Source organism: Takifugu rubripes, chromosome 15 (assembly GCF_901000725.2).
Source record: "Takifugu rubripes chromosome 15, fTakRub1.2, whole genome shotgun sequence".
In the NCBI taxonomy this organism is placed as follows: domain Eukaryota; kingdom Metazoa; phylum Chordata; class Actinopteri; order Tetraodontiformes; family Tetraodontidae; genus Takifugu; species Takifugu rubripes.
In genome coordinates, this window is record NC_042299.1 from 10,534,894 (window position 1) to 10,555,734 (window position 20,841).

The window sequence follows — 20,841 nt, forward strand, 5'->3', positions numbered from 1 at the left end:
AAAAACAAACCAGATTTTCCTGCAAATGTTCAAAGAGCCACCTCACATGTTCTATGCACAGGAGATTTTTTTTACTTGGGAACCCAAAACAGTCATTAAAGAGATTTAATTTTAGGGAGCAGATTTGGTTTTTAAAGAGACAATTCAAAGTGCAAAGTGTTGGCTTCAGTCTATAGCGTTGCTCCACTATGGCCTTAAAAGTCAATGCATGTTGAGAAAGTTGGCCTTTCCTGTTGTAATTCTAGCTCCTCTCTTTTACTCAACGCTGTCTTGATCAAATACCCCTGTCTTGTCGGCAGTAAAGTATTATTTATTACAATCTAAGGTATATTATCTGTAGAGCCACAGCCCATCATGAAACTGTCACTACTGTAGCCATCAAATGAAACCGGGTAAATTAAATGGGGCATATTTTACCTCAACTAAATCCTATACTATGAATGAATTTCCCCTGTGGGCTCTTACTGAAAGCATAGGAATCGATTGAGTAATGTAATTGTACCCCCCTGTGTGGGGAAAAACACCGTATCTGACTGTGGCACGTTTGCCCTTTAATGCGCGCACCAATGGGAACGCCCCGTCTGATGGCGTCCACCAATCAGCGAGCAGCTTTTTTCTGCCTCGTTCTGCGAGCGTCCGCTGGCTTCTTTACCCTCCCTGAGCCGTGAACTGGGCGCTTCTCACGGTGCTAACTTGCATCGAGAACCAGGAACGAAGGCTTGCGTGCCGTAATAATACGTTTGTTTAAAAAAGAAAAGAAAGAAAATGGCGTAAAAGTCGTGATGTTTTAGATCGCCTTCAAGAGAGGAAACACCGGTGAGTGCGTTGACAGGAGCTGCGAAATTCCGAGTTTTTTGGGGGTTTTTTGTTTCCTCTTTTTGGTTTAAGGTTGATGGTTTTATTTCTTGTTTATTTGCCTTTTTCTCACCTCCAACATCGGCCCGTCGACATTTCCGTATCGCTGGTAGGTGAACACCTTTTTCAAAATGGGATCTGTCGCGTATCCCCTGCTATTTAGGTAGAGCAACCGCTGTTATATATAATATATCGGTGGTTTGTTTAGCTGTTGTGCTCTGCTTTTTTTTATGTGAATGCAGGTCATTCACCTGGTGGTCGCCCACCTCGGGTGCACCAGGATGCGCCATTAAACCAGGCCAGATGTTCGTGGCTGCAGGCCCTTTGCCATGCAGCTGTGGAATAATCCTTTTTGTACGCAGCATCAGCGCACAGCATTTACCGCGGGGGCAAACTATGCTTTGTTTCCTTTTCCATTTTGTTGCAAATTAAAACCACATTTTTGTCACTGCTCCAGCCAGGCGATAAGGCGCGCGCTAAAACGCATTCAGTAAACATGAAACCCTGTGTATAATGAAGCATTTCCTTTAGCGGAAACATACTCGACCTGCCCAAAGGGAAATTTCTGAGTCCCTTCTCACTTTCTTTTCAACAGGAAGTGTGTGTCGTTACCTCCTGAGCAGTTGGAAACCCTCAGATAAATAATAATCAGAAAGCCAAAGCTGCACAAATACGCGCCTCCCTATGAAGCAGTTGTAGCAGGACACATCAAATTGTCCTGCAAGCTCTTACTGCCAATTTAATGAATAAAATACTTTTGTGTTCAAGCTCACTGACCGCCGAATTTTATCTGAATAAATGTGTAAACAGTGTGCCGACAGAAAGAGGTCTCTCCATCTGTCATCCTGCTGGGTTTGGTCACATTAACCACACTTTAAATTATGGGGGGGTTGCTTGGATTATCGAAGCTGGCTGCAAGTGAAAAGGGTTTGAAACCGCTAGATAAAAAATGCCTTTGATGAGGGACAAAAATCTATTTCACCAGCCTAATACTATACAACCCCCCAGTGGCTTAATCTCTGCCGGGAAAAGCATCAGAATTCTGTGTAAAGTTTGTGGATATGCTGAGATTTAGCCTAGTTTAAGGTGGAACCGGAGAGTTTCAGCCAGGCCGTGAAGCACCGATTTCCAGCTGTTTGGATCGTCACACTTGAATTTACAGATGGGTTGATCCAGCCAAGGCAGAAGAGTGCTCCTCAAATAACATCCAGATGTCAGGCCTTCTCCAAGAACTGAATACCAGAACTTAAGATATCAAATGTATTCACCAGACTTTCCTAGAGAAGTGAAACTCTTACTGTAAGGCTCATCCTCCTTTTCTATCTTCATCGTATGAGTGATTGCAAAAATAGAAAGATCGTTAGATTTGATTTGATTTAAAATCTATTTACCACAATTATTAACTTTTGCTATATATATAGTAAATTTCATTCTTTATGTCTTTACATGAGTATGATCATCAGGATTTAAAAAATTGAATTTCCTGGCAATGGTGTGACATCCCTCTATATGACTAAAGTACAGTTGTAGGATAACAGTTTGGTGAGTGATTGAAAGAGGAATTAGACTGGTGGTAAAACTCATCCTCTTGCATGACGGTTCAAAAGAGAAATAAGGAAGTTTCAACTTTGGTAATCTGACGTAGATTCATCTTCTTTTCAATGTTGATGATTGGAACAATCTTCAAAAAAATAAATGTCCTCTCTGTCTTTTTTCGTCTGTTAGGAATTATGGATTAAAAGCATGGATCATCGGGAAGAACAACAGGCTTGGATTCTGCCCTCCACCGCCAGAGAAGAAGTGCAGGGAAGTTGGGAGTCTGTCCAGCCCACACGTAAACGTCGAGCACAGGTGACCCAACCTGTTCATCCTGAAGCTCTCAGCCTGTAGTTCATCCCTGACGTGACCCTGAGCACCAGCGGTCAGCCTCCTCCCAAGCATCGCTCCAGGACCAGCAATGAGGAACAACAGATTGAGCCTTCTGTTAGGCTGCGTGCTCCTCTGCTCCGCCTCCCTGCTCTACCTGGGCATGAGCGGCATCGAGTGTCCCCCAAAAAGCCATCGCCACCGGTGGATGGAGCTCAACCTGGGCTTGGCCAATCAGAACCTCTCCTTGAACGAACACTTTCCAGAAGACACGCCCCTCATTTTCATCGGCGGCTTTCCCAGGAGCGGCACCACGTTGATGCGCGTGATGTTGGACGCCCACCGGCACGTGCGGTGTGGTGAGGAGACCCGGGTTATTCCCCGCCTTTTGACCATGCGAGCCACCTGGAGTCGCTCGGTGAAGGAGAGAATGCGATTGGACGAGGCCGGCGTCACCGACCAGGTGCTGGACTCGGCTGTAAGAGCCTTCCTGTTGGAGGTGAGCTGTTGCTCTGCTGGATTAAAGGCCACGTCTCCCTGCTAGAACACCGTTGAACTGCTTCTGCATGTGTTGCAGGTGATTGTCGGCCACGGGGAACCTGCACCTCGCCTTTGTAACAAGGACCCGTTCGCTTTGAAGTCCCTCTCATACCTGTCGCACATCTTCCCTAAAGCCAAATTTGTGCTAATGCTACGTGACGGCCGGGCGACCGTTCACTCCATGATATCACGGAAAGTAGGCAGAGTTTCTTTCAGATGACAGCATTATTTTCCAAAGGTTCATCTCCGTCACAAAGGTTCTCCTCTTTCTTGGGTCCCTCTCCATCCGTGCACAGGTGACCATCTCTGGCTTTGACCTGACCAGCTACAGGGACTGTCTGACCAAGTGGAGCAGCGCCGTGGAGACCATGTTCAGTCAGTGTCAGGCGGCCGGGGAGGACAGATGTCTGCCCATCCGCTACGAGCACCTCGTCCTTCACACGGAGGAGGAAATGAGGAAATTGCTTCGCTTCCTGGAGCTGCAGTGGGACCCGGCGGTGCTGCACCACGAAGAGCTGATTGGAAAGGTCGGCGGCGTGTCGCTCTCCAAGTGAGTATTTTCAGATTTCTGTCCCTGCACACAGTTTTAACCTCCGTACCACAGCTAATTCATGCTTTTACAAAAAGAGCGTATCATTAAAGTAACCTGCAACCCTCTTTTCCATATTTCATATATTAAAGTGTTTATAATAGTTATTTTCATGGTATTCGCTGTATTTTTTATTGCTTTAATTCTATCGCATTGATGATTAATTTTTTATTTGTTGTACTTTGGATTGTCTCTGATTTTAACACTTGCCAATGGTGTATAGAAGTCAGACTGGGTGATATATACTCTGTAAAGCTACAGAAGAGGCATCTTTCTTTGGATGAGTAATGCAGATTTTGCTTTTAATCCCACATTCACAGATCCTCACACACGGATTTTGAATTCCCAAAAACCTGTGGGATTACGTAGGCTGAAATGTTCATGTTGAATGTTGTGATTGAAGGCTGAGCCTCTTTCCAAGGCAGAATCTCTGGAGATTTGATTAAAATCTGACTGCTAAACCCAGATCTGGCACATATTTGATCACAACATGAGGGAATCAGCAGCCACAGTGGGCCGTTGAGCTGTTGCTGCAGTGTTGGACTCACTGCTGCTCTGCTACTAGCTGAGAATCTGCATTTTTATTAAATGCTGCATGCGTGTATGAATATATTTTGTCGTTTTTGAAACATTAATGAAACACACAAGTGCTTTTGGTTTATCCGATTACATGTTTATTTACTGTTTTCCTTCTGTCTCTCGGTTCGTGCAGGGTCGAGCGCTCCACGGACCAGGTGATGAAGCCCGTCAACACAGAAGCCCTCTCCAAGTGGGTTGGGCAGATCCCCGCTGATGTCATTAGCGAAATGGACGAAATCGCCCCCATGTTGTCTCGCCTGGGTTATGACCCCCAGGCGAACCCACCGGACTACACGAAGCCAGAGCCGATGTTGTCCCCGTTCAACTCTTCACAGGTGAGAGTCGCCGTGGCGTCATTTAAAGAGCTTTTGATTCTACTTCCTGTAACGCTGCGCCCTTTCTTCCCCCAGATTTTGAAACCAACAGAGGTCCAACATCACACTTAGACTGAATATTTCAAAAGGCAGTAAAGCTGCAGCTGCTGTTCTACCATGTGGATGCACTTTAAATGCACTTCCAGCCAAGCTGTAATTACACCTCAAATGACAGATTTTTGTACGTCTTGTGCAATTTTTGTATTTTTTTTTGGAGTATTTGTAAGAGCTGTGCACAGTTTCGATGGGGCGCTTGGTCATAGTTTTGGGGCGTGTTGGATCTTAAATCCCAATCAAACTGCATTTCGCATGTTCTCTCACCCCGTACCTGAAAGTATTTTGACATGTCTGTAACTTATTGTATTCACCACAACTGTGAATGTGCCCTCTGGCAGATGTCTCACTGGCTCAGAGTCCAGTCATGTCTATGAAGCGTAATGACTGTATATTTTTTAATGACCTGATTATTTTCTTAATAAATTATTTTGGTGAGGACCATTCTTTCTGGAATGTACAATTTGTTTACTCTGAAATAATGCTTTTTAAAATTGTTGTGATATTGTCAAACATGATTAAAATTGGCCCAAACGTCACCATTTATTATGGGTTTTGCAAATTGTTGACAGGTTGATCTTCAGTTCTATTCACCCTACTGCATCATCGCTGCAGCGCCCCTAGTGGTAAAGATACTTTACTGTAATTAGCTGTTATAGAAGAAAACGTCCCAATAAACGAGATCAAAACATTATAATACAATACAACTATAGCTTTGATACAAACAGGTAGTAAGTACTTCCTAAATTGCAGATAACGTACGTTATAACTCAAATCGCAAGTATAGACTGTTTTTTTTTTTTAAAATCCCTAAATACAGAATCACTCAGTGACCTCTGAGGTCGACGTTGCACTCAGAACAACCAGCATCTGAGCAGCCCTGCTGGGTTTTAAACGTGGCAGCTGCAGGATTTTGCTCCAGGCCTGGCAGGCTGGGAACTTGTAGCCACGCCCCCTTGCAGGCCGAAGGGGTCTGGTTAACTGGTGTGGGCGGGGCCTCCGAGCTACAACCAATCATGTACAAGAAACACCTGCAGAACTGAGAGGCGTTCCCAAGTTAAATTAAGGACTGGACTTTAATTAACTTTATTAAAGAAAGAAATGACTCTAATACTACCTGATGGTTGAGCCGCACATATATGACAGGGTTGAGGACCGTGCTGGTCTTTGCCAACAGGGAGGGAATTAAACTGGCGGTAGGTGGTACCACCCCAGGGGGGCCAAAGGACGCGAGCATCGCCACGACTCCGTACGGCATCCAGCACAGCAGGTAGCCTGCCACCATGCAGACCACCATCAGTAAGACACGGGTTTCCCTCCGCTCACCTGTGGCCCCGCCGACCTGCAGACCCCCACAAAAAAGTGCAATTTCTGAATGGCCTCCTTCAGTTGAGGCCAAAGGTCGTGTGCTTCAAGCGCTCACCCGCCTCGACACAGCTCGCAGCGCCAGCAGGATCTTCCCGTAGCAGAATATCATCAGGAGCAGGGGCAGGAGGAGGCAGAAGATGAATAAACAGCTGATATAGGAGCGAGATGCAGCCGTGCGCTGTTGCCACAGAACCGAACAAGTGGTTCCGATGCCCTCTGGTCCATAGCTGCCAGGTAACAGAACGCAAACTCTACATATTTAGACTTTAATTTTAGGCTTAGCTAATTCGACCTTCCTGACTTCCTTGTGACAGACCTGCTCCAGCCGAACAGCGGAGGCAGAGTCCAGAACAGGGAGTAGAACCAGGACGTAGCGACAGCGATTTTTGCCCTGAGGTACTGAGAGGAGCTTGTCTGAGTGTTCCAGATCACCGCAGAGTATCGCTCCAAAGACAAGAGAGAGAAAGAAACCACAGATACAATACCTGGCAGAAAGAGGACAAGTTGAAAGAGACAGTCAGGTCACTTTTACGCACAGCAGGTGGAGAGAGAGAGAGAGAGCTCTGTTGGCATCAACCAATCAGAGAGGCGCATTGTATTATATTTAAATAATAATATGGGTTCAATTATTCTGTTTTCTAAGTTGCCTACCGAACAGTGCATTGGAGAATCCGTACCACCGGCACCCCGACTGCCCCGTCAGCCACTTGCCGCGAACGCTAGCCGCAAAGCTGAGCGGAGTCCCGAAGACGCAGACCAGCATGTCGCTGGCGCTGATGTTGATGAGCAGCAGGTTCATGGGAGTGTGCAGCCGGGGGAAGCGGGAGAACACCAGGAGCACGAGGAAGTTACCCAGGAAGCCCAGGACAAGGATGAATCCGAGGGCGACGGCCACGGCGACGTGACACGCCCGGGTCAGAGGGTCACCAGCGGGCTCTGCCGGTGAGCTGTGACCGGTGCTCAGGTTGTTGCCGTGCGGGAAGAATTCTACCATGTCAGCCTGGAAATCACTGGGAGCTTCTGCAAATAATATGTACATGTTTGTTTTTCTTATTTCTTGCAGGTTATAGAATAAAGAAACTTTTGACTGTCTCTTATCAGCTGGAAAAGCCAGTGAAATACAGCAGCCACAATGGAGAGAAAGCAGTGCAGAATACCAGTTAAGCTAAAATAGAATAACATTTGAGTTCAGTACTGATTGATAGGAAACATCTTACCTCAATTGTGAACAGAACATCTCTAAAATGAAAAAAAGATCAAAAATGCAGCAAAAAAAGAGAATCGCCATGACTCGCCATGAAAAATGCTTTATTCTCTTGTTATCCAACTTCTATAGAAACCAGATTGGAGACCTAATTTACTGAGCCAGAACATCAATAATACAAAGTATATTATTCAAAGGGGTGCCAAGAACTGATTAACTGTTGAACTGCTGAACAACATAAATCTGCTCCAAATCCTCTCCCCGCATCATCTTTAATGTGTGAACTGCTGTATGCTTTACAGAGGCTGCCTTCTCCCTCCAGAGTTCAGCTTCATCATACCTGAGGCTCCTTAGACCATGTGATGTCGGTGTTTCCCAACAACCAAAACACGACACAGTCGCTATCAGTTATGGTTGTCAATGTGTTTTCAGCACAACGGTCAATGACAAATGACACAACAATGACTAAAGGGCAGCTGTGAATCACCAGCTGGCCAGATGCAGATGTAACTACAATGTAAACCCAAATTATGAAAATGTGTTCTTAAATCCTAAATTACACATCAGCTCACACCGTCTCTGCCTGAGCTTGCTGCAATATAACAGGGAGGCCCAATGCGATCTAGGCTTCCTCTTCATCGCTTCCTGCTAGACTGCTGTCTGTAGAGTCCACTTCCTGTTCCTGTGTGTCTGTTACTGGTCGCACTGCTGTGCTCGGGGGTTCTGTGGGTTCTGCGGTGGTGGCGCCCCCTGTTGGTGTAGTGGTGTTTTGCTGTCCAGGATTCCCTCCCTCCAGGAAAGTGGACCACCCTTTGAGCCGCTCCTCCCTTTCACGGGTCGTCTCTTCCACCTGCACAAAGAGAATTGACACGCTGGACTGTTTAAACCTTAACAATCTAAATCATTCAAATTAATCCTGGAAGTGTTCATTTAGACCGAGCGGATCAAAGGAATTCAATCACAAGCTGCTACCGTAGGTTAGATTCAACTTTATTATGTGATAGCACCCCTCACAGGTGTTTGCGGTAAATTACCTGGTAGTCCGTTTTTCCATCCCAAAACTGAGCAGACAGCTGTCTTCCTCCGAACCAGCGCCCATTGAATGACTGAATGCATGCGTCTGCCTCATCAGGCTCCTTAAATGCTACTGAAGCCACGCCGTCCGGGTGTCTCTGTGAAGAACAAACACAGCATCCCAACAGGAAGTAATAAACAAACCATGCTTATCACTTTTGAGCTTAGTTTCTTTTAAATTAGGAGAACTCACGTCGAAGAGGATGACCTTCTTAACTGCCCCGAATTTCTCACACTCTACCCGCAGATCCTCACGATATTCATTTAGCACCAGTGGATCTTCCTGTTAAAGCCAACAGCACATACACACCGAGCACAGGCATCAATGTCAACGTTCAGCTGAGTGTGTGTGTGTGTGAGTGTGTGTGTGTGTGTGTGATCATGCTACACGCATGTGTTGGCACCTCAAAGTCACTGGGATGGAACATGTTCCTGATGATAACAACTTTTTCATGCCTCATCCGGTTTTCTCCTTTCTTCTCCGGCCTCCAGTCCAGCTGCCTACAAAAGCAGAGGTACAATCAACAGAAGCCCACGTTGAAGGTTAAAACAGGTTTATCTTTAAAAGTCATAGTGAATGAAAATGTACTTCTGTTGCTGCTGTAGCCTCTTCTTATACTCTTTGTTCTTCTTCTTCTTCTTGCTGGCATCATACTGACCCTTTAGCTCAAACCGTGCTGCTTCCACATGTAGCCTGTAACCTCTGACCTCTGACTCATCGATGAGACGAATAGCCAACGGCACGGATTCTTTCTGCAAAGATTTATGAGTAAACGCCATCATGTGAGGCCACGCAAATACTACCTGAACAGTATTTATGAGTGACTAACAGACTGACATGCCAAACTACTTATATGTATGTTTTAGCTGAGGGTTAATGCACAACATGAAAGGTATGGGTACAACATTTCTAGTTCTACTCTTGTTCAGTGTAGCCTCAGAAAACACAGTGATGTACAACTAGACAGCCAAAAACAAACCTTGAGATAGCAGCAGAGGCCATCTCCTTTTAGATTTCCCTCCTTGTCCTTGTAGAGCTTGACCTTGTACTCTTCGGTCATGGGGTCTCGCATCACAATGCCACACTTGGACATTAACTCAGCAAACTCGTCTGTGCTGATATCAGGAGGCAGGCCTGTGGGAAATGTTAGAACCACAAAACAATAAAAGGGAGAGGAAATAATCAGTTTACTGGGGAAAAGCCGAGTCGACCATGACACAAATTCCTACTAACCTGAAACATAGACGTTTGTGTTTTTATCTTCGTCAATACTGAACCATCCTACAGCACAAAAACAAAACAGGACTATAAAACCGCGCTTCTCCAAAAAGGATCTCTTTCATTGTCTCGCTTCAGGTGGTGTTTGTTACAGTACCTGGCTCTGCTTTCCTCTTCTCCGCCTTCTGCTTGACTTCCTTGGCTGCAGTCTCAGGCTGGTCTGCATTTGGGGTCCGAATGGGATCTCCAGGTTTCTGCTTTTCTGGGGAGGGCTTGTGTGAATTCGGGACTGTTGGCTCGCTGCTGCTCACTGCTGCACTGTTTGAATCAGAACCTCCTTCCTGTCTGAAGCCATAGTTGGCCTGGTAGGCTGCGAGAAAGTCTTCTGTTATCTAGAAAAACCAAACCTTACCATTAACACTGCAAAAGGCCGTAGCGATGTAGTTCTATCTCAGATACCAGCACTCAGAGCAATCCCACCCTCCATGACTAGGTAACCTCCACATCAGATATCTTCAGTGGAGGATATCTAGTATTTGCCAAACTGAACAACAACAATAATAATAATGATAATAATAATGAAACTCTTACTTTAGGAAACCAGGCTTTCTTATCGTGGTCCCAGTCATACACTGTGCCATCCTCTGGATCAGTATAGGTGTAGGGGTCAGAGTCATCAGCATTTCTCTGGGCATAAAGTTCCTGCATCCGCAGCTGTTCCTTAAACTCTTTGTTGGTCTCATCCCCGCCACTCATCTATAAGAACAATTATTAAAAAAAAGATTAGATTTCAGCAAAGATTGATGTTATTACATGGTAATGTATAGATTTCAACACCAAAATTAATTTATTATCAAGCACCATACAGGCTAAAAATATATTCTTATTAATTTTTATGAGATCAGACAAAAAGGAAACTAATATTAACATTGAAATGCAAATAAAATCCCAAATTTTTGTAGTTTCATATTTAGAGCAAATAATAACTGGCTAATATTGTACACCCAACCCTGTTTGCCCTATGAAATAATTTGTAATTGCGCCTACTTCAATATTCAATTAATTTCGTCTCCTATAATTAGTTTGATTTCTGTAAACAAGGGTTTAATTCAGACATTGAAATCTGCTGTTCATGCGTGTAATTATAGGTTCTAGTCACACCAAGTTCACGCGCACGTTAGACAATGTTTTATCGCACGAGCAGAGACGGCTAACATAAATGCGCTGACGTTAGCAAGCCTAGCCTAGCCAACTGTTACCTTTCAAACGAGAGTCCCGCGAAACTCAAATTTAACAGGTTGTTAAAAGAATCCTCCGTTTAAAGAGAAGACGCAGTGGCTTCAAGGGTTTTAATTGGGTAGTTAATTGTACACATTGGTTTTAGATTAAACCCCCCGCTCTTTACTACCTGCTAACGTTTACCACCAAGTACTTCCTGTGTCAAATGGCAAAAAGAACTCAAAAATGGAAGCGCTCGATTTATCGTACAGCTTTTACCGCTTTTGATCCTCGCGGTGCCTGGCTAACTTATACATATACGTATCCCGCCCGCTGCTTTAACAAAAGGAGAACAAATCAAGTGCTCTTTCTATAAGAAAACAAGCGCCGATGTCGTTGCGAACTGATCTTTTTTTTGCTAACGGGTACAATAATCTAGTGAATATTTACTAAACTCCGACATGGCAGAAGGTACCGGTAATATGAACGTAAATGCAGCTGGTCTTCCTCCAGGGGACCCGCAGCTTATATCAATGATTGTAGAGCATCTGAAGAACCGGGGGTTGTTTGATGAATTCCGGCGAGACTGTTTGGCCGATGTTGATACCAAGGTAACAGCTAGCTAAAGCTGACCTAACTTTTCTGCGTTTATGAGTGTGTTCACAAAGTTAGATCGTTATCTAATATTAGACGGTGTTTGCTAAGCGTCTGATATTTTTACAGCTGTAAATCCAGTTACCGATGCAGTGGACACACTGAGCAATGTGTTATTTTTAGTTAGGCATCGCTACAGTGTAGCGTCATTAAAGTGTGCAGAACCTCGCTTATTCTTATGTTATTGCCAACAGCCTGCCTATCAAAACCTGCGACAGAAGGTTGACAACTTTGTCACGTCTCAGCTGAGCACACAGGACTGGAATCCATCCATCAACAAGAATCAGATGAGGAATGGACTCAGGCAAAGTGTGGTTCAGTAAGTCTGAATCATCAATGGTTCCCTATATAAACTGTGTGTGCCCTATAATGGACTGGTAACCTGTCCAGGAGGGATTTCTACCTCAGAACTAACTCCTCTAAATTCAAGTCCTAACGCTGGCCATGCAAAACCACTTTAGATAAACTTGAGCTGTGAGCTGTTTCCCAAAAATATAGAACATGTTAAGCATAACCCAGGTTCTCTTCTTGTTTCTTATGGGTCGGGCATGCTGGAGTCTGGTGTGGACAGGATCATCACTCAGGTTGTGGACCCAAAGATGAACCACACATTCCGACCTCAGATAGAAACCGCCATCCATGATTTTCTGTCAGGTGACAGGAAAGATGAAAACAGCACTTCTGGGCCATCTGAACAGGCAGAAACACAGGAGCCCCCCTCTGGTTCTGGCCCCAAAACCCCCTGAGATTTTATTTTTATACCTGACATACAGTTGAAAGATATCAGGATTTTGGAAATAGCAATTAAGATTTGTATTTTCCTGCTGCAGGCACATGTTCTTGGCAGTTTCCACAGTGTTGCGTACCTTTTCGAAGGTGCAACAAGGACACCTGAGAAGGGAACAGCATGGGGTTATTGTAAGATAACTTGAAAAGTCAGGAGTCTAAAGTGTTGGATGAACTGGCCATTTCATTGGATGTATATGCTGCACGCAGCCACTGCGGGGAAAGCTGGACGATATGCAGCAGTGCACTGGCAGAATCCGTCTGCAGCACTACTCTAATGTTGTCTAACATCTAGCAGGTTTCTTACCTCTAAGTTTTAGGGTTTTTTTAGGTGGTCTGAGATCAATGTTGAAATACATGTATTTGGTTAAGCATTGAAATGTTTTATATCATCTAACAGCTTTTGTTTTGGTGTATTTAATTTAAGGACTTGAGGGTGTTTTGTCTGTTATTAAACACATTTTACATTTATGCTCTGACTCTGGTCATCTATCCCGATCTAAGTCTTCCTCCTCCCACAACACTTCCTCTATTGTAGTTATAAATCTAAAATGGAGTAAAGTCAGCCAGTTAAGGGAAAAAGTGGAGGATTTATTAAATGTTAAATCTGCCAGACGCCTTTGCAGACTGCTGGTCTAAATCAGTTTGACACCCACACATACAGGTGACGACAGAGACTCAAATAGCTTTTCTGAAATGTCAATCATATAATGTACTGTATATTTACCAGCATTACTAATATAGGACTGCATGTTGGAAACTTTCAAATCTGTCACTGCCTCTCATCATAAATGTCTGTTTCTAAATGTGGAAAAAAGTTCCCCACACTCTCCTGTTTCTGCAGTCTTTATGGGACAAACACCCAGTAAAAATGTGAATTGAGTGTAATATCAAATCTATACATTTTATTTAAAATACAGAGCTGTCTATAAATATTATTCTCAGGTGTCAAATGTTTGTATAAATGATGTAAGCTTTCAATATTTACACATCTTTGATAAATACAATAAAGCCGGCGGCTTATAGAGTCTTGGTCAGTCAGGTCATCAGCGTGTGTGTATATGTGTGTGTGTGTGTGAGAGAGAAAGAGAGAGATCATGCCTTGCGTAACTATTGATTTAGGGTAACTCCTTGTTTTTTGCAGGATACTGAACATATTTGTGTCAGAGTGTGTGTTTGTGAATCTGCCGCTCTTTGTTCTGCTGTGTTTACACCGCCTGCGTGTTGGTGTGTGTGTGCGTGTTGGACACACTCACTTATCTTGAGCACCAATCAAAAGTTATGCGGCATTATTTAATTTCACGCAGGTTTCCTTGTGATACAAAAATAGCTGTGTGGCAAAATGATGGTTTTCCAAAAGTACTGGTGACATCAATCGATCATCAATAGTGACAGAAAATAATATAGCTGTTCCTAGAAAAGCTGTCTAACCCAAACAATGGATTTAGCTGCACTTCTGGGACCTTCCATGTGTGTTTTTAAAATAACGCAGTCACCAATAGGTGCCTTATTAACCCAAATGTTGTGATATGCCCCCTGTTCAGACCAATTAGAGGAGCAGGCATTTGCATACACACAGATGCAGTAGAGTCTCACAGGCTGACATGTTTACATTGTGGTCATGGGGGAGTATAGGATCTGGACTATTTGCACAGTGGTGCGTATATACTCTAGTGTCTGTGTGTGCGCATGTGCCTGTGTGTGTGTGTGTGTGTGTGTGTGTGTGTGTGTGCAGTGTCAGGGTGAAAGGTCATTGTGTGGGTGGTCATCAGGAGTTGTGTGAGTGATCTTGTTTTGAAGCAGGATGAGACAGAATAAGCAGGAAAGGTCAGAGGGAAAAAAGTCCTCTGACAAAGTCCAAACATTCCCCCCATAACAGTATGTCTCCGCCAGCTGGGCCCCAGCTTCGACCCACACATGCGCACACCTTGACCTTCCCACTGCTACACACGCATCGCCTTGTCTCTCTGACGCTTTAGATGCAGGGTAGATAAACCGGAGGAGGCGGGAGAGCAACCAGAGGTGTTTGTTTAATTCAAACGGAGGTGCGGATGGCACGAGCGTGGCCTCTCCCTCTGTCACTGTCAGGAGTCATAGTTCATCTAAACATGCAGCTGCATCAATCGAGCTCCAGGGTTTGGATGAATGCTAAAGACTGAGAACTGGTTTACCCTTAACACTGCTTGATTGCCTCTTTTTGCTTCCTGATGTTTCTGGAAGAATTTTAAACAAGATAGAAAAATGTAGATTTTATCCAATGGACTGGTGACCCATCTAGGGTGTATTCCCATCTCTAGCTCTATGATGGGATGGACTCCAGCACCCACAGGAGTCTGACTATAACCCGCAGCTTAACTCCCATTGGAAAATGAGTGAAGTTCCAGTACCCCAGCCCACATAAACCAGCCCAAGATGAAGCACCGTCCTGGGGTGATTGTCCATCTCGGAAAGAAGACAAATAATAAGAAGGAGACCATCCTCGAAGAACACAGCACTATTGGAGAAGCGGATGGTAAAACTGAGGAACAAAGTGAAAAAAAGCAGTTTCTAGTGAAGCATCCTCCTAAAGCTGCAGTATACAGATGTTTCAAAGGAATAAATAATGCTTTGAGTTTGAACGAATGAGGAACTTCATGATTTGATGATTTATTTCTCACATTTTATAGTGCTCACACTTTTTCTTTGGGTGCTTGGTTACGTTCCTCACTGCACGTCTCCCCAGCAAGCAAGCAGCTGTTAGCGCTCACACACACACACTTAAACACGCACACTCACGCGCACCCTCACACACAGTTGCCTAATTAGCTGTGGATGTGTTGAGTGGTTAATCCTCGCCCACTTGGCTTTCTTTCCCTCATCTATGATAAACTTTTGGCCCCTCTCTGGTGCGCGGCCCCGTCGCTGCGCTGTCATTGGCGGAGACGCAAACCTGAACGGCGTGAACGCGCAGTTGTATATACCCCAGCCTTGATGCCGCGCTCACACTCCGCGCACGGAAGACACTTCTGTTCCAGCTGCTCCGATTTCTCCAACAAGCCGCTCAGGGGGGGGGCAAATCCAGAGCGAAGAATGTCCAACAATCTGCCCGCCGTTTTGATTGTGTTCGCTCTGCTGCGGACCTGTCAGCAGACGCTGGCCGTGGAGCCACAAGACGTCCAGGATAAACAAGGTATTCAGGTGAAACGTAGGCTCTCTCTGCAGAGCACAGGTGAGCGGAAACGGCGCGCACTCTCTCTCTCTCTCTCTCTCTCTCTCACACACACACACACACACACACGATCCGGGTTCACGCACCATTACTTCCGTTTTTAAGAATTTCACTTTCGGATAAGTGGAATCGCAGGGCAAATGGTAGGATTTGATTCATCTCGACTGTGGACTACAATTTACTTCCACAGCATCATTACAGCGTCAAATGTTTCAGTTTTCAAGTTGTCTTTTGTCGCTGCACAGGGAGATGTTGGCCAGACCACTCCACACTTGAAACGAGCATCTTAATTCCGTAATTCTAAACGTTCTAAATATCAAATGCACGTTGTTGTTTGGTTTTTTTTCTACACAAAAGCGTTCAGGCGAACAAATGCATTTTGAAACTCTGACATGAAACTGCGCTTTTGGGTTCCGGACATGATGACGTGTGGCGCTAAAGGCTGGTCGCTGTGTTTGTGCCGCAGCTGAGATTCAGAGCTGCCTGGTGAGTTCAGGGGATGTCGGCTGTGGGACATTCCAGTGCTTCACCAACAACTCCTGCGAGATCCAAGGCCTGCACCACATCTGCCTCACTCTGCTGCACAACGCCGGGCGTTACGACTCACAGGTGGGGAGAAGTCTACCCCCCCTCACACACACGCGCACACACACGCGCACACACACACACACTGGGACGCGACCGGAGAGCAGCTTGCTTGGCTTCCAGCACTTCTTGCTGAGCCGTTTCCAACTCGAAGCAGGCTGACATGCGAAATATTTGGATGTGTTTTCCATTTATTTGAATGCCTTCTGTCATTTGGGAGGAATGTTTGTTGTATAAGGAGCAGCGTGGTTACAGAGAGGGAACAGCTTGTCTATTTCACTGGAACAGATGTGCATGAGAGGGTTATGTAAGTCCAGTGTGTGTCCAGCCTGGATGGACACACTGGCTCTGACCGTGAACAGAAGTGCCACATGTCTCTGACCTGGCTCGGTGGGACCCTGGCTGATGTCCCCCTGCTGATGCCCCCCCTCGCTCTGTCCCTCCCAGGGTAAGTCTTTCGTGAAGGACGCTCTGAGGTGCATGGCGCTGGGACTTCGGCAGCGTTTCAGCTGCGTGAGCCGACGGTGCTCCGCTGTGAAAGAGATGGTCTACTCCCTGCAGAGAGAGTGCTACTCCAAACACCAGCTCTGCCTGGTGCTTCAGGATCACATGGACACCATGGGCAGCCTGATCCAGTTCCATCTGATGTTCCCCCCGGGGTGAGGAGGACACACCAACCTAAATTCAGCACACATTATGTCAGCTTTCACTCATACAGTGCAACCATCACAATGTTCTGCCGTTTACTGTAAGTCCCATTAACTGGTTGTCCTTATGTGTCCCCTCCAAGACCGTACGTGGAACTGATGAACTTCCTGTTAAAATGCGGGGAGGGAGCCAGGCAGTGGGTTGGCCGGAGGCTGCGAGGGCAATGCGAGCAGCACTGGGGGACTCTGTGCAGCAGCTTCGGTGACAGCTGCCCCCTGAACCATTGGGACACCGCGCCGAACACCACCGCGCCACCGCCGCTCGCACCCCGGCCCCCGAGCGCCCCGCAGCCCCCGCAGCAGCCGATCGCCGGGGCCCAGCTGGATAAGAGCAGCACGCACAACATTGACAACGGGACGGAACCTGGATTTCAAGCGTCTGAGAATGTTAATGCGTCATAAACGTGGAGAATCGTACGACGTTCCGGACAGGGTACACAAAGATTGCGCACTTATTAGTATAACAGTGATGCGAGCAAAAATGCTGCAGTTTAGACTAACTTATTTAATCTGGTGTATATTTGTTTTATCCAATTATCTACCTCGACTCGATGCCGCAGTTATCAGGAGTGCCTGCATTTCCACAAAGGGCACAGACACACAAACACTAGCTCAAGTGCAGCTGATGGCTAAACGTCACAATTCTACCTATTTAAGTTTGTTTTTACATTTCAGGAGTGTTAAATGGATCAAGCTTATTCTGGCAGGCGGCCACCGCGTCGTCTGCAATCTCCGGTTATTCTGCGTTTAATGTTTTTAATACTCTACTTGAACATTCACATTTCATACAGGTCCCAGCTTCCAAGCTATGTTTTGTATTTTTTTTTAATTTTATTTAAAAGGGTCTAAAGATACATTTGTAGGTATTTTGACTGAATTGAAATAATAACAATAAAAAAGTTACTGGACAGAGAAGCGTCTTAATTCAACGTCTCTGACGGTCACATGACCATCGACTGACGCATCAGTAGATTCCTACAGTATCACAACACGGGACCTAAACGTTTCAGCTTTCTACAAGTGTGTGAAAGGAAGAATCCCTAAAAAAAAAATCCCCGATAGCACACAAAAGGAGCAGCTGTAGCAAATAGGGCCGGAGGGAGGTCAGTGCGTCACCTTGACGCACGCTAGGGGATATGGCTGAGCATGTTTGTATACAGTATATAGGCTACATGGACATCTGGTGGCCAACAGTGTCAACAGTGATAATCCAGTGCTGATGATTTCACAATATCCTCAGTTTTCAGGGGTACGTTAGGAAAAGTCTAGTTCAGTAGTGCAAACACTTCCTACACAACCGAAGATACAAATATCAATGTAAACAATGTGCTCCATTTATGTACTTCTGCCCTGAGTTTGGGTAATTGTGACTGGCAGAAGACACCAAGGTCTCTTCAAAAGCCTTAAGATAGTCTGGACGGATGAATGTGAGACAAGAGTTGTCTCCTGTTATCACTTTTATCGTGATTGCATTTGTCCTCCAGGGAACTCCCCGAGTTGCTCAACCTAAGTTAAGACTACACTATGAGCTCTTCATGGTGGCAATAATTACAACTTTCTTTGAAAATAAACACCACAAATATTCTAAAGCTCAGTCACAAGGCACTTGTGTGGATTAAAGGGACTGTAAAAACTCTTCCTTTCTATTTTCTGATTTCCATATGTTGCATATTGTTCTAAAATGAACATGGTTGTTTATGAAGAACTCTTTTCAAGTTGCATCGCTGCTTCAGCAATACAGCATCACTGCTGCTAAACTCACCGTGCAGCTACACTCACCGTGCAGCTACTTCATACCTGCCAAAAGTCACTGTTGCAACTGTAGGCTGAAGAAAAAAAGTGCTTCTTTTGTTCCTGTCACAAGTGCAGTAAAAGTTTATGGAGAAACAACGAGGCATCGGCCGACTAAATGAAAGGGAAGAAGCGTTTCTTCAAGATATAAAGAACAGTGGCGAGGAAGAGAGCCAGAGCGAGGAAGATGAGCAGCTTGTCCGTCAGCTCTCGCCGGTTGTACTTGAGGATGAGTTTCCTCCCCAGGTGGATGGTTCCTGTCATGTTTTTGAACTCCTCATTGGTTTCCTGCACTGTTCTGGAGGAAGTGGCTGTAGTTGATAAAGACATTATATATTTACTGTATCTAAATGTACAGCATGTCCACTGAATGGCTGAAATAATAATGAGTCTTACCCAGAACACCGATGCTGTCCTCGCTCTGCTTCACCCGTTCAGCCATCATCCTGCTGATCGACATAAGACTCTCTGTGATGTTGCTGCTGGATTCCACTAAGCTTTCTTTTGTCACCTTCCTGAGCCAAAAACAAACACAAAGCAAATGACATTCATTAATTACATTATATGTTATTGCATATGTATATTTCTTATTATTTTGAAGGGTTATGCTAAAAAAAAGGATATTGAATAACAGATCAGTTTCTTAAGATTACTACATTTTACACACTTAAATCTGTCTGCGATCACATAGGTTTTGTTTTTCCCCATTTGTATTTAAAATAAGCTCACAACATTGTACAAACCTGTGTCTCATACTCTGGTTGTCTCCTCCATGCAATAGTTCATCTATCTCCATATTGTCTATGAGTAGTTGACAACATAGGTTTGCCTTCCTCCAGGCTGTTTGGTTACTGGAAAATAAAATAGAAACGACACTTGCCATTTCACCAGTAAAGGCCAGGACTGACGGACGCCAGGCACCACGGGCTCTGTGGGAACTCACCTGAGCATTTGCCTTCGTTGGCTCTCTGCCTCTGCTTGGATGGACTGTCTGTCCGTCTCTCTGTCCTGCTCCCTGGCCATCAGCTCTAGATCCTTACATCATAAGAGCAAATCAACTGGATGTTCACAGTCAGGATGAGGTGGCAGATGTGGGACAGCCAACCTGTATCCGCATTCTGAGCTTGATGAACTTCTCTTTGACCTGTGAGTTGAGTTCCAGGAGAGATGACTGAGGCCCATGGCAATCTCTAATGTCCTTCAGGAGAATAAAGGAACATCTTGTATAACTTTTATTATATTACACTCATCGCTGGCTATATCAAGACTAAATGTACAATGCTTTAACAATGCACATTTTGTACCTATGGCTATTGGCTGCCTGTGTTTTACACTGCAATTACAGTATACAATAACCTCAAACTGATTTAAAGTACATTATCAATTTGCTTTAAAAACGTAGCCGTGTATTTCCATTTAATAGGGACACGGTGCTTTGAAAATCAGTAATAAGACTTAACATAAATGATTGTTATTGGTGTTTGTGAACTGTTGAGTTTATGTTTCTAATATTTAAATATTGTCAAGAATTAAAACTATTTCATCGATGAAAACTATAATGTAACACGGTGAAATCAGCAGCAATTACTTTCCTGTCGTAATTTTTCTTGTGTGAAACTTTTAGCTAGCGTTAGCGTCACTTGAACCAGTCTTTCGTTACCTTCATGGGCTCCATTTCAAGATTAAAAAAAAGAAAATAAAGTGTGGAGAAACACATTAATTGACGCCCATCACGATTACATCCTCACCTGAATCTGAGCCTTGATTTCCAGATCATATTTAATAATTTCCTGCCCGCAAATGCGGACGTGAACATCGCCGAGAGTCGACATGTTTGTTTTTAATCTATTTCCTCTACGGCAAACGTGCAGGCCCAAAAATACCTCACGGACCAAAGGCGAAGCACGATTTGTGCACTTTATTAGCTCTTTCTGGGGTGCAAACAGTTCTGTTGCCGAGATAGAAAATAATTTGTATCGGCTAAATGACAGATATTTTTACTAAAAGTTGTGCACCCATTTAAAATGAGATCCTTTTGTTCCCCATGCCATGTATTGACTAAAGTATTTTTTCCAGTGGATATTAGTGCTAATATTATCAATGTTGAATCAATCTTAAAAAAATATTTGGAGGCATTAATATACATATGCTAAAGAGTCAACAGAAATCT

General features: G+C 44.7%; 5 protein-coding genes across 9 annotated transcripts; 2 read left to right on the top strand and 3 right to left on the bottom strand.

Moving 5' to 3' along the window:
* The first annotated feature begins 632 nt into the window (after positions 1-632).
* tpst1l (tyrosylprotein sulfotransferase 1, like) lies at positions 633-5,303 on the top strand. Of its 3 annotated transcripts, none has more exons than XM_011611383.2 (6): positions 633-964; positions 2,581-3,220; positions 3,299-3,457; positions 3,558-3,811; positions 4,563-4,764; positions 4,840-5,303. In XM_011611383.2, the coding sequence occupies exons 2-6, from the start codon at positions 2,813-2,815 to the stop codon at positions 4,873-4,875; spliced, it is 1,059 nt and encodes a 352-aa protein (XP_011609685.1). In that variant the 5' UTR covers positions 633-964; positions 2,581-2,812; the 3' UTR covers positions 4,876-5,303. The 3 variants fall into 3 exon arrangements, with proteins under 3 accessions (XP_011609685.1, XP_011609686.1, XP_011609687.1); XM_011611384.2 differs by having other exon boundaries at positions 633-816; XM_011611385.2 differs by having other exon boundaries at positions 633-816; positions 2,598-3,220.
* Positions 5,304-5,661: 358 nt separating this feature from the next.
* LOC101064927 (pinopsin-like) lies at positions 5,662-7,584 on the bottom strand. 2 transcript variants are annotated; one of them, XM_029848421.1, is made up of 6 exons: positions 7,443-7,584; positions 6,877-7,245; positions 6,542-6,710; positions 6,281-6,452; positions 5,975-6,199; positions 5,662-5,896 (listed from the first exon to the last, which is right to left on the bottom strand). In XM_029848421.1, the coding sequence occupies exons 2-6, from the start codon at positions 7,217-7,219 to the stop codon at positions 5,684-5,686; spliced, it is 1,122 nt and encodes a 373-aa protein (XP_029704281.1). In that variant the 5' UTR covers positions 7,220-7,245; positions 7,443-7,584; the 3' UTR covers positions 5,662-5,683. The 2 variants fall into 2 exon arrangements, with proteins under 2 accessions (XP_029704281.1, XP_011609717.2); XM_011611415.2 differs by lacking the exon at positions 7,443-7,584 and having other exon boundaries at positions 6,877-7,396.
* Positions 7,518-11,195, bottom strand: htatsf1 (HIV-1 Tat specific factor 1). 2 transcript variants are annotated; one of them, XM_011611382.2, is made up of 10 exons: positions 11,131-11,195; positions 10,314-10,478; positions 9,880-10,114; positions 9,738-9,785; positions 9,484-9,638; positions 9,093-9,256; positions 8,908-9,004; positions 8,697-8,786; positions 8,464-8,601; positions 7,518-8,279 (listed from the first exon to the last, which is right to left on the bottom strand). In XM_011611382.2, exons 2-10 carry the CDS (start codon positions 10,476-10,478, stop codon positions 8,052-8,054), a joined length of 1,320 nt encoding a protein of 439 aa, XP_011609684.1. In that variant the 5' UTR covers positions 11,131-11,195; the 3' UTR covers positions 7,518-8,051. The 2 variants fall into 2 exon arrangements, with proteins under 2 accessions (XP_011609684.1, XP_003971092.1); XM_003971043.3 differs by having other exon boundaries at positions 10,982-11,156.
* Positions 11,196-11,265: 70 nt separating this feature from the next.
* On the top strand, positions 11,266-17,864 carry LOC101065366 (uncharacterized). The gene is made up of 7 exons (XM_029848691.1): positions 11,266-11,551; positions 11,789-11,913; positions 12,136-12,335; positions 15,331-15,588; positions 16,055-16,197; positions 16,621-16,832; positions 16,964-17,864. Exons 1-7 carry the CDS (start codon positions 11,402-11,404, stop codon positions 17,280-17,282), a joined length of 1,407 nt encoding a protein of 468 aa, XP_029704551.1. The 5' UTR covers positions 11,266-11,401; the 3' UTR covers positions 17,283-17,864.
* Positions 17,688-20,554, bottom strand: LOC101073015 (vesicle transport protein SEC20-like). The gene is made up of 6 exons (XM_003970996.3): positions 20,420-20,554; positions 19,777-19,869; positions 19,615-19,706; positions 19,415-19,522; positions 19,068-19,186; positions 17,688-18,982 (listed from the first exon to the last, which is right to left on the bottom strand). The coding sequence occupies exons 1-6, from the start codon at positions 20,501-20,503 to the stop codon at positions 18,786-18,788; spliced, it is 693 nt and encodes a 230-aa protein (XP_003971045.1). The 5' UTR covers positions 20,504-20,554; the 3' UTR covers positions 17,688-18,785.
* Positions 20,555-20,841: the final 287 nt, after the last annotated feature.